Here is a 17,272-nt window from a genome sequence, read left to right on the forward strand (position 1 = left end):
TGTCTGTATGGACAATATATAACAAAAATGTCCAGTGTTTTATAGGGTAAAAAAGGTATTTTATTGGGCATAGAAAGTCTATGTAGGGAGTATGTGAGAGTTATCTTAAGAGCAAACCTGGAATTTTTTTGCAACTCACACGTTCAATTTGTATAACAAATACAACTGTTGCAGCTCTTCATGAGACTCAAATGCCTTTTACAACTTTGATCCTGAGATAAAAATGTCTGTCTGAATTCACTGTAAGTGCCAACACTAAAAACAATCAGGGCATTTTTAACTAAACCATTTATTTCAATTCACCTCAGTCAACCTGACTGTGTCTGATGCCAGAAACTATAATATAGTAACATGTTTCAAAGAAGTGATGTAGGACATTGAACAGTTCCTGCAAAACCTATAGTGCAATGTATAAATATGTGGATGTATTATTGAAATTAGACCTGCTCTTCACAGGTGTCTAATAAGATGAAATACTGAATATTATCATAACGTAATGATGAGAGTTTTCCCAGTGTTTTTGAAGGATACCACAGAGACAAGCAGACTGATTTTAGCATATGTTAAATAAGGCATACAGTAAAAAGGCTAATGAGGAGTAATACACCACAAAAAGAAGAAGGGAAAGAAATAAGGTAGCATCCTTTATTTTCCCCACACTTGATTATGGAGATAGAAAAAGCTACTTGCAGTTTTGGCTCTCTAGGCTAGAGGACTCAGAGGGAGATGAGAGCTGAACCTGAGGGGGACAGAGCTAGCAGTTCAAATATCTCAAACAGATTCCATGGTGCATTTTTGATGTTTACATATGATCTTAGTAGTGCGTTTAGTTATTTTATCTTGCAATTCTGCCTTAAAATAAATGTTATTTTGTTATAAAGTTGGCTTTCTATTGATCTAAAACTTTCCTTTACTCGGGGATAGTGAATCTTAAGGCTATAAAAATTCCAGCTCCCAAACACCAGTTTGTCAAACTTTCCAAAGTTCAGAAGGGTGTGCCATCAGGCAAGCTGCATGTTTTATGGACTGGTGGGATAGGCATTGTTTTTTTGTGATTATTCCTGCCTGGAAATTCTTTGGTGTATCTAAGGTAACAGGATATTTCTGAACCCTACAAATCCCAAAGACCTTTGTAAGTAGAATAGAAAAAAAATTGAGAGCATATGCAATTACTTTGATTTCATCTGTTGGAGTATTATATAGTGACTAATTTACTGCAAAGCACAATTTTGCCTTTATGCAATCTCTTCAGGCCATCAGTATCGAGCTTGAAGATGCAATACGTGAAAAAGAAGAAATGAAAACCAGGGTTCATAATTATATAACTGAAGTCTCCAGATTTGAGACCTTGATAGCTTCAAAGGTAAAAATATAATCTGTAGGCAGTCATTACTGCATTCAGTAAAACAAAGTAAGAATTGCATGGTTAGGGTGCTGTTCTCCCTGCCTGTCCCATTTCCTTCTTTTATTTTTCCTGCTTTTCTCTGAAGTGTTTAAAGTTACTAGTGGGGGATTCATGTAGCATCTTGTTAGATCTGAAGCACTGATTAATTCTAGCACATCACAATTTCATTGATCATGTTTCAGTTGGCCAAAATGCTGGAGAATGACAGATATGTAATATTTGAATGTTATTTTGCTTTTTGGGTTTTGACCAGGCAATCAGTAAAATAACAAGTACTGTTTCATTATTGTGGGCAGCAAGCAGCTTATGCAATGATTTTAATTATTTTACCCTTTTGGAAAAGAAAAAAATTATCTGTTGTTCTGCATGAAAATGAAAAAATAGTACTGGTAAAATAGTGCTCAGATTAAATGTCCTTTATCCTGATACTTGGATTCAAAATAACTTCTAAGTGTAAGAACTTCCATTTTAATAAAACTGAATGCCATCACTGTATTTATTTGCTATTTGGACTTGGAAAAGAGATGCCCTTTAGTAGTTCCCAGATAGTGGGATTAAGAAAATGAAGGAAGTTCTACTTTCTGGGGGAAAAAAAAGAAGAGAGATTGTAAGGAGTAGGCATGAAATAAGATCAAGTAACTTGAGGGTATGTTGATCATTGCAGAGTGATTTACTGTTTCATTAGGAAAAAGAAAACCAGGAATTGTTAGAGAAGTTCCGGATGCTCCATACACAAGCTGAAGACTGGGAAATGAAGGCTCATCAAGCTGAAGGAGAAAGCAGCTCCATACGACTGGAACTCCTTTCAGTAGATACAGATCGGAGACATCTGAGAGAGAGAGTAGGACTTCTGGAAAAAGAGATTCAAGGGGTAATAACTTGTGCAATGAAATTCCATCTAGGAAAGTGGGATACATCCAAGTGCTTTTTAATGAAGTCAATGTATGATTATTAACTTCTTAATGGAAAACAATTTCCATATGTGAATATTTCAAATATGAACACTGGAGTTTTTGAAACAGTAACTGATTCTGTTTAGATGTGCTTTCCTTCACCCCTGCTTGCCCAAAATTAGAATCGTGACATATATTTTCATAGTTTTAGATCTCCTCTTGGGTTATCACTCTTACTCTGACATTGTAAGAAACTTCTGTTTAGTTGCTTCAGAATGTTTGCATATAGCTTTATGAGTATTTTGCAAGCTTAGTTCTTTCTTAAGTTTCTTTGAAGTTTTGAATGAAGTATTTGAAGCATTGGTGGCTGGAGTCAAGGTAAAAATCTGGTAGACATCCAAATTCAGAATCAGGATTCCATAATACTGAATCCTCGACCAATGTCATAGAACATAATGAGGTTTATATTTTAGAAGCAATAAATTCATAGGCATCAGAGAAGTTCTAGACCATAATTGTTGTAGAATGGCTACATTTTGTCCCATACTTTTAATTAGCCCGGTAGAGTTAGAGACTGTATTGTAAGTTGAGTTAAAAATAGGTTGTATGTTTGGGGTTTAAGCTTTTTAATTCTTGCTCTACCCTTTTATAGTAGTTGTATAATTATTCAAGTTGGTGATTAAAAATTGCAAAGATGGTTTATTAGTTGCCCTTAGCTATGTTTTAGGGAGAGGGAAAGAATATTAAGTTAATTTTATAGGGAAAATTAATTTTGAATGAAGGATAAAGTGTTAAAAAACCCAGGTTATTCAACAGAAAACTCTTAAATTTAACATTGAAAATGTATCCATATTTTGTTTTGTTTAGCATATTGTTGCACACCAAGTGTATGAATCTCAGATCTCCTCCATAACAAAAAATATGTCCAGACTGGAAGAGGATCTTAAACGTGAAAATCAGGATAAGGCTGCTGTGTTGGCAGACCTCACTTCTGTGAGAGAACTCTGTGTGAAACTTGAGGCTAGCAAAGAACTTGCAGCTCGACAGCTGATGTCCAAAAGTATGGATTATGAAAGGGTAAGCAGCAAAGACAAATTAAATTTGCAATAACAAAGTAACTCCCTTTGCTTTTAATAGTTTTTGGAGAAAAGAATTACTTCTGAGAGCAAGGTAAGTTAGTTTACATCACTTGTTTTTGTTTTTTTTTATATAAATTGTAAATTTTACGATATACAGATCTGTAGCTGTGGGTTTTGTACAAAAAGAGGGAGTTTCTTTGATTCATTATCATGGCAAAATGTTGCTGGTGTAGTTTTAGCTGTACCATAGATAGATTATCTATATTACTTTTTGGTTTTTAATTTACTCAAACTTTATAAAAAGCAAATAGTGTACTTCTTATTTAGATAGTGAAGACCTTATCCTAATGACTTACTTTCAATTAAGAAATTTAGATACAGCTGGAATTCATTAGATATTTCAAAATAGTTTAAATAGTTCTAAATATTCATATTTTCTAAACCTTTTTCTTTACAGCTGATTTCATCTTCATTTAGTGACTTTGTCAGCCTTTCTGAGACTATATATTCAAGACTTTGAGAACAGAAAAATTTGTTTATATTCACAGAACTGAAGAGGAAAATAAGTACTCCATTTTCAGCAAAAGCCAAGAGGCTAATTGTGAGCTCACCTAGTCAAATAGAATGAAGTACAGTAAATATTCTTTTTGTACATGTGCAAAGTTCTACTGTTAAAAGCCAATTCATGTTTCAGATACTTACCTAAGCATTTCCAGCACTCAGTAATGCAGCTCCCAGTAAAACATATCATAGATGTACAGCTTGAATAGTTTTAAATTAAATATAGTTTAAAATAATTGTAGGCTTTACATTATTTTGTGAGCTCAGTTTCCTATTCTTTTTTATTTAACTTCCAATCAGTTCAGTTTTTGTAACAGCTCTTCACAAAATAAAATTCTCTGTGTTTGTAAATTAGTGTATTAATAACATATAAAATTTGTGCCTTAGGTTCTAGGAGAATTAGAAGATATAAAATCAGAAGTAGAGTTGCTGAAAAAGCAGCTATCCAGTGAGAGACTTACAGTTCAGAATCTTGAAACGTTATTGGCTACTAGTAGAGACAAAGAATTTCAGAATCAATTAACGTCCCAAGAGAAAGATACCGAAATTCAGTTACTGAAAGACAAGCTAACACTGGCTGAGAGCAAACTGTAAGTTTTAACAAATGTGTGTGTGTGTGTGTTATTGTGGTTTGCAAAAGAACTGTTTCTGTGTGACAATACTTATTCACAAAATCTGTGTGTTTGGTATGGCTGAGCAGATTTTTGTAGGAATGTCTTTTGGCCTTTCATGACATCATTTCCTTAAAGTTTTTTTACAGGTCCTTCCTGTCTTTACAGTGCTTTCTCTTAATCAGCACTTTGGTGGACATCAGTTTAGTGCAAGCAGTAAACTTAAACAGGAATTCCAAAGGATACATCCTCTACATAAAATTTTAACGTGTTTACTGCTCACAAAAAACCCCTGAAGTATATGAAATTCATGGTAAATGTGGATTGCTTATCTACTGAAGATGCCTGTTGTCCTTGTTGATTAAAGACTCACTTACATAATAAATAGTGAGGTCATAGGGCTTTAAAAACACATAAGTACTTTTGCTGCTGTTGATATTAACTGTTAAGGAAAAAGTCCCGTATCACTTATTATTCCTTTGAAATGCAAACAGAACTAAACCTGACACTTACACTAAAAGTGGCCAGCAAGTTCTGCTGTGCATCTGCCTAAAAAGCAATAACTTTTAGCAACACTTGTATAAGACTAATCTGTTTGGAACAATGATGTTAAGAGAGGAGGTATTTGTGTGTGAAATTCATGTAGAAGAGAATTCGGAAATTTAAAAATTTCTCTTCATGTTATGGAGCAGAGAATTTGAAGAGTCCATGATGTGTCATCTTAGAATTATTTGGGTTGAAAAAGACCTTTAAGAACATCAAATCAAGCTTTTAACAAAACCTGCAAGTATCATGACATGATAATTCCCCTTAGGATACATCAGCAAGGTATAGTGGTAGCTCTGCATTAAATAGCAAGAAAAGGGAGTAGCAGCTGAATGCAGATGATGGTGAAGAGTAAAGTCAAAGCAGAACTTCAGACATAGAGATACACCTGTTTTGTAAACACTAACATAGGGAGAGAAAGGAAACAGATGGAAGTCAATGGAACAGGTAATACTCCTTATGAGATATAGAATATAGCCCAGTTAAACTGTCTGGAACTTGGTAACACAGATGTACAAGAAATATGCTTTTGATTGGTTTATGTTGAGGCTGCAACTTGTGGCTTTATGATGGTCCTCTTCAAGTAGCAGTGATCTCAGTGAATGTGGAGATGATTACATAAATAATTACCTCTGTGCAAGTAATTGCTTCATGTTTTAGTATTGTTGATTTTTGTTTACTTGGGAGACAAAATGTTAATTGCATACAACAAACATAAACTAATAGAATGTCCTGATTATGAAGTTCAATGTGAAAGTTAGAAAAAATGCAAACCAACAAAACAAAACAAAAACAAAACAAAACAAAACAAACACACACACACACAAAAACAAATAAAAAAAAAAATTTAAAAAAAAAAAAAAAAAAAAAAAAAAAAAAAAAAAAAAAAAAAAAAACAAACCAAAACCACCACCAAGAAAAGCAAAGAAGGAGATTTAAAATTAAATTGAATTTTAAAAATTAAATTGAATTCAGTTACTTTGTGTACAAACATTGTAAAACTCTGTTTAACTATGTCCATAGTAAGATTTTCAATTTTTTTTGCAGACATTGTAGGGTTCATTTGTTTTTTGTAAATGTCAATATCTGCAGTGTTAATAGGGTTGGATATTGCAGGAAGAAGGAATATGTTCTCTTGTTCTCTTGGAGGAAGAGTGGCCATTCTGTTGAATTGCCTTCCACTCTGTGTCAATGGTTCTGCATGTTACTAGGCAAGGTTCAGGTGTGAGAACTAGTTGCATATACCTTATTTTATATTTGGCTTGTGGTAGTTGCTGTCTGAAGAGCAGGAACTTTAAATGCTCACAGCTGTGACTAGAGTATGTCACAGCTGACAAAAATCAAGTGCCAATATTTTTGAACATTATTTAAAGTTTTGGTTTTATAGTATCTGTCCTTCCACTTTATTTAGAAAATGTCACTGCTACAATCTCTGACTTAAAAAGGATTCTCAGAATTAAGTTTAACTTGTGAAGTTCTCCAGTGTAGTACGAGTTGTGTAAAGAGTAAGTGGTTGTGTTACTTTGAGTACTACATGGATGATAGTACAATAAATGAGATCTGATGTTCTAGAGTGATTAAAGAATTAAATAGAGAATATGGAATAGCTAAACTACTTGTTGAGAGCTATCTGTATCTACTGTGAAAGAGACAAATGTCCTCTTAAAATTGTGTATCATCATATAAACTTATATGATGATTACTGTGCATAAAGGGTTTCAAAATATTTCTAAACTTTGGAGTGATTTACTTAATGCTCTTAATTTTGTTTAAATGTCATTAACATGGAATAACCTCAGAACTTACAAACTGTTTGCTTTCTTTCCTTATTTTACAATAATGATATTGGGCCCTGAATTCTTACCTCCGTCCTGAAAGTATATGCCTGTCTTTGAAGGACTTATAAAATATCATCAAGATGCCTTGTCTTCTGCATCTGTTCTCAACATCTGGATCAAGATACCATTCTAGGAATTTTACTGATGAATAGGGAACACAGGAAAAAATATTCTGCGGTTCTATTGGAACAAATCTCTTGAGTAGTTTTCATCTTCCTGGAGTCAAAGACCAGCGGGTGCCAGACAGGAAGTCTGTGACTGAGCTAGGAGTGGAACTCATTTTTCAGAATTCCAATCCAGCGCTTTACCAATAAACTAGTACAACTTTGCTTCTCCAGAAGTTACTGTTGAGCACTCCACCTCACAGTGGCTTTGAAGACTGTATGGAATGACACAACTGTCTAGATTCATGTTTAGACAACTTATTTTACATGCAATGATTTCTTTTTCTTCCTTTATAATGTAATAGATGGTATTTTGCTACTAAGCATTGAATAGGCCAAGCTGATGATTTACTTTAAAGTATATTAATCATGTTTCTTAAGATTTTCAAGGGTCCTTTTAATTTTGTTTCTTACAATGGAAACAGTTGGGCCCAAATACCGAGGGTGTAGTTAACATGCTTTCAGACTCTGGGTTTTGCTAGTCTGGTATTTGCTTTAATACAATTTTTACTTAGATTTGATTCAGTTGTGTTTATGGCTAGCCAGATATTTCCAGCCTACTTGATACATTTTTTACTGAAGCCATATCTGTTAAGTTTGTAAATTTTTGTGGATATTTACTGCTTTTTTTCTTCTTTTTTACATAAAAACCATCTCAAATTGCAACAGAGGACAGTAAAGCAATAAACTAATATTTTAATTGTTTTGTCTTTACCAAACATGTTTGTGTTTACCTTTGTCTGAAAAAGAGCATGATGTAGTCAGGATGTAGTGAGAGGCTTGCCAGCTTCTTGCTTCATTCTCACCTTAGATTCGTTCAGAAACGTTCTGTTGCATTCATTTGATTCTTGCTGCTTCTAATTTGTCTTTGATTTAGTCTGTGAAACAACACGTTCAGTATCTGGTTTTGTTTTATCTTGCTCTAACTTCTCTGAGCTCCTAGCTGACATTGTTCAAAGAAAACTTTATTGCTTCTCATGATTTTTTTTTAGAAGCAGCAATAATAGAGAGGTTTCCATGCTTCGAAGTAAAGTTGCACAGATGCAGACTGACTGTGATGTTTTAAAAAGGAAACTGACAACTGAGCGATTTGAACGGTAAGATGCTGGTTTTTCAGTGAGTTGACTCTCCCTCCTTATTTCTTCTTTCTCACTTTTAAAGCTGTTGTTTTTTTCAATAGTGAGGAACTTTTATGGAAACTCTCTTCCTCTTGTGCAAAATCTAATATTTTCATCTTGAAAACTGCTTAATTAAAAAAATAAAAAATCTCACACAGTTTCTGAATTTCTTCATTAAGTTTTGTGAGTTTACCACTGCCTCTCAAAATAAAAAAAATCCCTTCTCATGAAAATAGAAATAGAATTGAGTGACTTTACAAGTAAGTGAGATTTTTTGCAAAGGTCTATTTTCCTCCTTTAGCCTGGTGCAGAGGTGTTTTGTAACTGAAGTTGCTGTTTGTTGGCAGAGAGCGAGCAGTTCAGGAGATGCGTCGCCATGGCCTCTCCACGTCCTCTCTCCGGGCTTCACCTCCCCTCTGCTCCACACTGAGGTCTCCCTCACATTCTCCAGAACGTAGTGCTGGAAGAGCTGATCAAGCAGCAGCTGAAAAGTAAGGGATTTGATTTCAGCAGATACTTCCTATTCAAGAGTTAGGTTTAAACTGTTCCTAAACAATACCTTTGTGATTATATGAAATTGTTACACACTTCAGATGTTTCTAAGTTCTGCTTTTGCTGTCTCTCTTACTATAAAATATTGATTGCAACCAATAAATGCAAAGTGCTCTCCAAAGACCATATAATATAGTGGATTCTCATTCCTTTTTTTTCTTAATGTCTTGCACCACCTGACAGCTTTCAAATATTTGTTGCCTCATATTACTACCAATAACTATATCCAAATATACTTTACCAGTTTATTACTGTTAATAGTTATCTCCAAACAATGAATGGTTCATATTAAGAGGAATGCCATGAAATTCTCCCAAGTACAGTAATGAAGGAGACACTCCATAGAAGAGTCAAACTAAAATGCATTTGAACCCTACACATTAGATAAAACTATCTCCAAAACAAGTGCATAAAAAAAAATTAATATATTTTTCATTTTTAGTGCTTGAATATATGAGTGTCTAAGATTGTGATCACTATAGTCCATAAAAAAGAAATCAAAATCAGCCTCTTACCTGTTCTTTTATAATCTCATTTTTGTTCTTTCAGAGGTTATTGCTGTTCTAGATTATGCCAGTTATATGTTACAGGCCTGATTATTGACTGTATATCCCGCCTGTCCTATATTGAATAATAAATTGTAGTAAAAAGAGGAAGGACAGGGAGAGATAAAGAGTGGTTGTTGTAGGAAATATGTGTGCTGTGACAGTTCATGAATCTAACGAACAGATTTTAAAGTTTCTTTTTGTTGGTAAATACATATGGCTTGTTCTAAGCTTACTTTTGTTAACAAAACCGCAGGTTTCTTGAGAACTGAGCTCAGCCTGGCATGAACCCCCATTGTCAGCAATTTTTCTCTTCTGAGAATTTTTGGGCAAAGCAAAAAGTGGAAACTGTAGCAAATGAGATACTGACAGTGGGGATGAAACAGCAGATATGCCTTTTGCTTTACTGGTGAGCCCCCTAGGCATACCCTGTTGCGTTGCAAAACAACATTTTGACTGAGATGATGACAAATAATATATTTCTGAGAATGATTATCGTTAGTAGAGAATTGTCTTTAGTCTTCTTTGCTTTACAGTGTTATCATGTAGTGCACTATTTTTATCTAATATTTGTATCCCTAGTTTTCAGAATGTCAGCTCTGTACCATATCTTACCAAAAAATACTCCATTGTCATGAAATGTGTATTTTTAAAGAAGGTGGTTTTTAACAATTGAATTCACATGCATTTGTTATGCGTATCTTGCATTTTAAATGTATCAATTACAGTAGAGTGATCTCAGCAGTACTGTTACCATCTTTCATCCTTCTTGTTTATTCCTTCTTGGGAGCTTACCAGAGTAAAGTGTACTCTGTAATTACTGTTCTGTAGTGTTACAGCTGTCTCTCTCTAACCTGATTTGATCTTCTCAAGAAATTTTCTCTTCCTCCTCGTCTCACTTTTACTTTTGTAAATCATTTTAGTGATGGGTCAGTGGTGTAGGGTTTTAAATAATATGCTAGTAGTTGATATTTGGGAATAACAAGAGCATCTGAGGAGGCTAAAGCTAGTAACTGCTTTTAATCCTAATAAAAATTAGTAAAATATAATAGTTACTTTTGACATCTTTTCTTTCTCCACAGAAATGTGACCTTCAAGGCATAACCAGTACTTGAGTAACTGAAGCATTACCTTGTTACAAGGACTTTTTTCTATAAATTATGAATACTGTCTTGTATTTTACCTCTGTTTTCTTCAAATCAGTGATGACCTTTAAACCTCTGAGAATGGGTGAAGTAATCAACTTTGCAAAATTCTGCTTTCCCAACTGGCAGGAGTGACTGACTTTTTGCTGGCTGTTTGACAGGTTTTATGTCAAGCCCAGCTAAGCTTTGTTACTATTTTGGAAACATAGTTATTATAAGAAGGAAATGAGTACTTGATTTGACAATCTCTCATTTTCATTTTACTATTTTATTTGTTTGCTTATTTCATATGATTACAGTTTATTCATCTTAATGTGAGCTAACATAGGATAACATCCCCAACTGTGTTAAAAATGCTGAGCCAGTGTATGTTTTCTAGTCATGATGATTTCCTATGTTTGTGCTTCTAACAAGTGTTTTCTGTTTTCAGGTTATTCTTTATGGTATTTAAATGTATTGATTATCTATTTTGTGAATTCATTTTGTTTATTGTATCTTTTCTTAATAAAAATATATGTCAGTTATTTCTTCCTGTTTCTGTCAATCTGCTTTTGTTTAACCTTTGTGTGAAATTGCATTTTAAATATCCCCATATTTAATAAAAAGTAAAGAGAAAAAAAATTAAAGACATATTGAAATACTTCAAATATTAAAAAATTCTCCAAGTATTTTATATTCAAACTTTTGAGTCATATCCAGAGATGTTTTTCAAATTTTGGTTTTAAAAGCTCAGAGCAACACCTGAAATCATTCACACAGTTAAGTTCAAACTGTTGGAGAGGTGACACAGGACTTTATGTTGTGACATACATTTTAGGCAAATGAAGTGAGAACTAATCTTGAAAGTGTTTGCTATGTTTAGCAGAGGAGCATTTCAAACTTGAGCTTTGAAGTAAGATGCAGTTAGGAACATACAGTTTTCTAATAATTCCACGCCAGCAGGGTGACATGATATTCATAAGAATTATACAGAGCAGTAGAAATGGGAGGTTGCATTGCTGCATATCCTTGCACTGGCCAAAAGGTCCTGTTCTGCTTGCCTAACATCCAGTACAAAAACTGTGATTACCAGCTAACATTGCAAGCATCTCTAAGGTGCAAACAAAATAACATGGGAAAAAAATCTTTTATTTGCTCTTAGATTTTATCTAGTTTGCAACAAGATTGTTCCACTTTAAAATTATGAAGAATATTATGTTAGCTGGAAATATTATATCATATATTAAATTTTACTGATTAAAACCAGCTTAGAACGCTTATTCCAAAGTACCTGAAAATACTTGTATCACTTTAGGTTTCTCAGCCATGTAGGGAACTGTGTACTCATGGTGGGTGCATCTTACACTTTTTGCGTTCTAGGTCTTTCGTTTGCCACTTACAGGAATGAGGACATTGTTGTCTCTGTTACTTACCTATTAATACTGTTTGTAATTAAGTCAGTAGTTTCCACTCATGCTAGTTGGTGTTAATTATTCAGGTTGATTTAGTAAGAAGGGGAAAACTCATGTCCTGCTCTTGGTGTCTTCAGTGGTGACTTTTAAACATCCTATTTTGTAAATAAACCCTTTTAAATTGGAATTATTTTTTAAAAGCTAGTGTTCCACTTTATTGAAAACAGTGTATTTCATCTTACTGAAAAATGCATATTTTGGCATTACAATTAAAACCATAACACTTCAATTAATAGTAATTCCTGCATGGATATATCAATTACAAAGAATTAGGACCTCATTGAACACAGGTGTCATAATAAAATTGGTATCATTTCAGTGACCAAAGCCTATTGCAGATTTCTAATATTAAAACAGTACTAATATTCAGATTGTAGCATAGCTGTCAATTTGCCTTCTTGTTACTATTATTTTATATACATTTTTAAAAGCAACTAGAGTAAAACAAAAGTAATTTTTAAACAAATTGACTTTTAAATCAAGTATTTGAATTCATGCAGTAGAAAACAAGCACAAATTTGTGGAAGATTCAAATCTGTGGAGTGGTGCATATGCCATGTACGAAATGAGCCTTGTATGGGCACAATGTTAATGTGGCTCACCTGGACTCTGCTCCAAGAGGCTTCCATGCTGTTCTCACCTTCTGGAAGATCAAAAGCTCCCTTGGCTCTTGTGTGTAGTCCTCAGCTGGAGGGAGTTGCAGAGGAAGTGTGGCAGACATGAAATCATGATAAAACTCCATATACTCAAGTTGTCTGTCTTATTGTCTGCAGCTGGGGAGAGGGGAAAAAGAGCTTTAGAGAAATAATAAAGGAGAAGCAATAATCGTTAGGGCTGTTTTTCTATAAAACAATGAAAGTCTAGCATCAGAAGCAAGGGGATTTAGAGATAATAAAAGGTCAGATGTTTTCAGTTTATTAAAACCTGAGTTTCTCAATTAAACATAATCTGCTTTTGAGAAATTCTTAGAATTAGTTGGTTCAGGGGGTTTTCTGTCTTAAGTTATGTCCCTAAAATTAGGTAATTAACCTAAAGATAAGTAAGTAATTCTAGGGTTCAGCTGAGAAGCCAAATTTGTTCTTTTTTTGTCATCCTCAGTCTGAGAAATGCTGACATTCCTGTGGGATGCTAATTAAAAAGTTGAGAGATTCAGTCTTCCAATTTAAAATATTTTATACAGAAATTGATGTATATATGCAGCCTGACCTAGGCAAATGCTGTTATGCTTAATGAAACCTGCAGGTTTTGGGTGGGGGTTAAATCATTCCTTGGGAGAGAACTTTATACTTCTTTGTCTTTGCTAGCAGTGTAAGAAGCCAGGGGAGTGTGGTTTTGGTGCTCTAGTCTTGCAGCTTTTTCTATTAAAAGGTATTCCAGTTTAATTTCATCCTCTGACCCTTCATAGAGCGCACAAAGATCATAGTAGCTGCAGCAATATTAATTCCTGGACCTAAAGCCTTACCATTCATCCTGCAGTATAAATGGTGTGGGGGAGAGAAAGCCTTGATGCTTGATCAGCAATAGCTGAACAGTGTCAGTGGCTGCGGTGTTACCGCAGGGCTTTAGCCACAAACAACCAACCCATCCATCTCCTGTCAGGCTGCAGGGTTATTATCTCTGCCACAGGGCAGCAGCAGAGCTGGCACAGGGAGCTCCAACAGATTCCCTGCACAGTTACCCCTGTTACCCTTGCCCAAGGTAATCAGCTCCCCAGCATATACTGTCTTCCGTAAGGCTCCAAGACAACATGGACATGGATGTTCTTGAAAAGTATGGCAAAGCCCAAAGATGATTAAGGAGCATGTCTCCCGTGAGGACAGTCTGAGCAAGCTGGGTGTGTTGAGCCTTGAGAAGAGAAGGCTCAAGAGAGGGAGCATCTCCATGTGTAACTGGGTGGGAGAAAAATGGATGAGAGTAAAACCTCTGAACAGTGTCCTCTTGGTTGTATCCAGCAGAGGTACAAGACAATGAGCACAAATTGAAATGCAGGGAATTCAACTGAAACTTAAGAATTATTTTTTTTCCCCATGAGAGTGATCAAACAGTGTAACAGACTACCCAGAGAAGTTGTGGAGTCTCCTCCACAGAGGTATTCAAAACCCACTTGGGAATAGTCCTGGACAGCCTGATGTAGGTGACCCTGTTTTGAATAAGTATTTATTGCACTAGGCAATCTTCAAAGGGGTAACACTCCTGGGGCTGCAGGAAACCTTCGTACAGTTTCCCACAGTGTGATCAGGTAACTGCTTATCCAGCTGTAGTAAAATTGACCCTTATTATCTATATTATGATCTTTGACATTTTAAAAATTTACAAGTATAAAAATAATTGCCAGTGTTTTGTCTCAATATTAGTTATATCTGCATTAGAGCTTGGGTGAGTTTTGGAATTTATTATGGTGGTTGCCTTTCCCACCTGTGTGTGCTTGCAAGCCTGACATCCTCCAAACAGAGCTGCCCCACCATGTGCTGTCAGTGGTGTGTCCTTTACCATTTCAAGGTGATGGCACAGGAATTAAACTAAGTAGAATGGCATGATGGCAAATGGAGGAAATGGAGGAAAATGAGATTATCGGTAGCTTCTTCTTGGTTTAAATAATCCTGAGCAGGAATGGCTGTATTTTCATGAATACAGCACAGAAATGAGTTTCAGCATGGTTACTCAGCTGTGAGTCAGTCAAGGTCTGCAGGAGCAGATACTGCTCTTTGGGGAGATTTTCACTGAGCTTCTAGTCCAAAGGAGCATGTTGACATCTGAACTTGTTTTTATTTGAAAAGACATGTGTGAGTTGCTGGACTATAGCTGTGTCTGCAGTCGTTATCTGTGCCCATTTGGTTTGCATAAATACATAAAGATGTCGAATGGGAGGGAAGGCACCCCCGGCTTGCTGCTGGCTTTTACATGGCGTCTTTGTGCCACCTAGTGGACCTGCATCTTTTCCAGCAATCACGGCACATCCTGAACAGGTTTGGGTTTCTCTACAGAAATTATAGATTTTTAATATTTCTATAATAAAATACACAGAACTCAAAGCAAAAGGCTTGCTAATAAAGCCTTCAGGCTTCATGCCTGAAGCCCATTCATAATTTTGCTGCTGAGATCTGTGATTGCATCGCTTTCCAGAAATTGTCAGTTCTTAAGAAAAAAAATAAATTACTTATTTCCTGCTCCAGGAAAGTGAAAAGTTTGACCTTTGCCAACAAAGATCTGACATAATTGAGCAATTTGACCGATCTGAAGTAACTAGCAAAAGCTGGATTCACCTCTTTCCTGCTGGCTACTTTTGAAGTTTTCTATCTCTATCACCCAATTCTACCTCTTAAAAATGTGTAAGTTCTGCAGAGAGCAGTAAAGCCAAACACAGCAAACCCCCTGAATCTTTTGGGGATTGCTACAAAATTGAGCTCTGGTAATTGAGGTGCTTTGTATCTGCATATTTTGGATATAAATCCATATATATATATATATATACACACACACACAGAGTCCATATACTTAACAACATGTAAATAGACCTGGTGCACGAGCCTAAAACTATGAATTACCAGTGCCTGGTAGCCTGTGGTGGGATTGAGCAGGGAACAAACAGACTGTGCCTCCCAGGGCTTGTATGACTAGTCATCTTTACAAGACTGCAGGTGAAAAAAGTGATTTCTAGCAATTAGTATTTATTTCAGAGTCATAGACTAGTTTCTTACACAAATATCACTTTGATGCAGGAATTCACTGAGCAACAGCTCACTGAGGAGTGGGAGAATATCAGTTAATGCCCCCTAAACTTATATTTTTCCTTTAAAACTTCTGGTATCGGGCACAGTTGGAGACAAAAAAAATATGGTAAGATAGCTCTTTGGTCTGACCCAGCCTTGGTCTTACCAACCCATTTCCTTTTAAGAATATCAGAAGAACACTTCTGGCTGGGCCAAAAAATTAAAGAGTGGACAAAATGTAAAGCTGCAAGGCCTTTTTCTCCGGGGACCATCTGAATGTGGAGATCTGGCTGACAGAACATCCTTGTCAGCAGTGGGCGACCATGAACCACCTGATCAATTCTGGTTCCAAAAGTGGAAGAGTCTGGATGGGACCAAGTGCAGCATCTGCTTTTACCATATTCTTCCTGGGAAACTCAGGGAACAGGTGTCTGCACTGGTAAAATCTTGCAGTAGAGAGCTGGTTTGGAAGAGTGGGGCCCCAGAAGAGCTGATCCAAATACCGAATTTAAGCTTATTAGAAAGAAGGGAGGCTGATTCCTGTGCTTCTGTGTTGGGGGACAATTGGTTTTGGTTTTGTTTCTTGCAGTTCCTCCTATTTTTCAGTAAATTAGGGGATAAGCATTTGCCCAGCTCCAGCACGGGCCGGGCGCTGGGCTCGGTCTTGCGGCGAGAGGAGAACAAACGGGGGTTCAGAGCGCGGGGCATCTGGGGCTGCGGACCTCTCCTCCTGGGGCAGGGCAACAGTGCTGGGACCCGCTGGATGCGGATAAACCCAGCTCTACCCCTTCCGTGCCCACAGCCGGGGCCGGGCGCCGCTCTCCGCGGGAAGGGATGCGGGCCGGGAAGGGATGCAGGAAGGGATGCGGGCCGGGATGCGGGAAGGGCTGCGGGAAGGGATGCGGGCAGGGATGCGGGAAGGGATGCGGGCAGGGATGTGGGAAGGGATGCGGGAAGGGATGCGGGAAGGGAAGGGATGCGGGAGGGGAAGGGATGCGGGCCGGGATGCGGGAAGGGATGCGGGAAGGGATGCGGGAAGGGATGCGGGCACGGGATGCAGGAAGGAATGCGGGAAGGGATGCGGGCAGGGATGCGGGAAGGGATGCGGGCCGGGATGCGGGAAGGGATGCGGGAAGGGATGCGGGAAGGGATGCGGGAAGGGCTGCGGGAAGGGATGCGGGCCGGGATGCGGGAAGGGATGCGGGCCGGGATGCGGGAAGGGATGCCGGCAGGGATGCGGGCCGGGATGCGGGAAGGGATGCGGGCCGGGAAGGGATGCGGGCTGGCCGGGGCGCGGCGCTGCGGGGCTGCCGTGGGGCGGCCGCGGCGGGGGCGGCATCGGACGGGCTGGGCGGCACCGCGCCCGCGGCAGCCACCGGCGCTTCCCTCTGCCAGCGGGGAGAGGGAGCAGGTCGGACCCTCGCCCCACCCCTTTCCCCGCGCAAGGGCCGCGGTGCCGGGGTGAGGGAGGCGCGGCGCAGAGCGGAGCTCCGCAGCCTCCCCGGGGTCCGCAGCCCGGCCTCGGCTCTCGGGGAGCTCCGTGCGGGGCCGTGCGGGCTGTCCCCGCCGCTCTGTGCCGCCCGTCCGTGCTGCATGCGCCCTCTGGGGCGGCAAGGCCGGCGGCGAGCCCAGGGGCAGGAGCTGCGCCGGAGGA

General features: G+C 37.9%; 1 protein-coding gene across 3 annotated transcripts in view; it reads left to right on the top strand.

Annotated features, from left to right (window-relative positions):
• CEP135 (centrosomal protein 135) overlaps positions 1-10,946 on the top strand; it is a 38,417-nt gene extending 27,471 nt beyond the window's left edge. The window contains exons 21-27 of one of the 3 annotated variants that reach the window (XM_083862023.1): positions 1,253-1,363; positions 2,091-2,276; positions 3,166-3,375; positions 4,326-4,528; positions 8,090-8,194; positions 8,563-8,706; positions 10,395-10,946. In XM_083862023.1, the coding sequence (XP_083718149.1) occupies positions 1,253-1,363; positions 2,091-2,276; positions 3,166-3,375; positions 4,326-4,528; positions 8,090-8,194; positions 8,563-8,706; positions 10,395-10,416 (981 nt within the window). In that variant the 3' untranslated portion in view covers positions 10,417-10,946. Of the gene's footprint in view, positions 1-1,252; positions 1,364-2,090; positions 2,277-3,165; positions 3,376-4,325; positions 4,529-6,973; positions 8,198-8,562; positions 8,707-10,394 lie in introns of those variants that run through there. The other 2 variants (XR_014590192.1, XM_083862024.1) reach the window with 2 other exon arrangements.
• Positions 10,947-17,272: the final 6,326 nt, after the last annotated feature.

The sequence above is a fragment of the Zosterops lateralis genome (genome assembly GCF_965231275.1).
Source record: "Zosterops lateralis genome assembly, chromosome: 5".
Lineage (NCBI taxonomy): Eukaryota > Metazoa > Chordata > Aves > Passeriformes > Zosteropidae > Zosterops > Zosterops lateralis.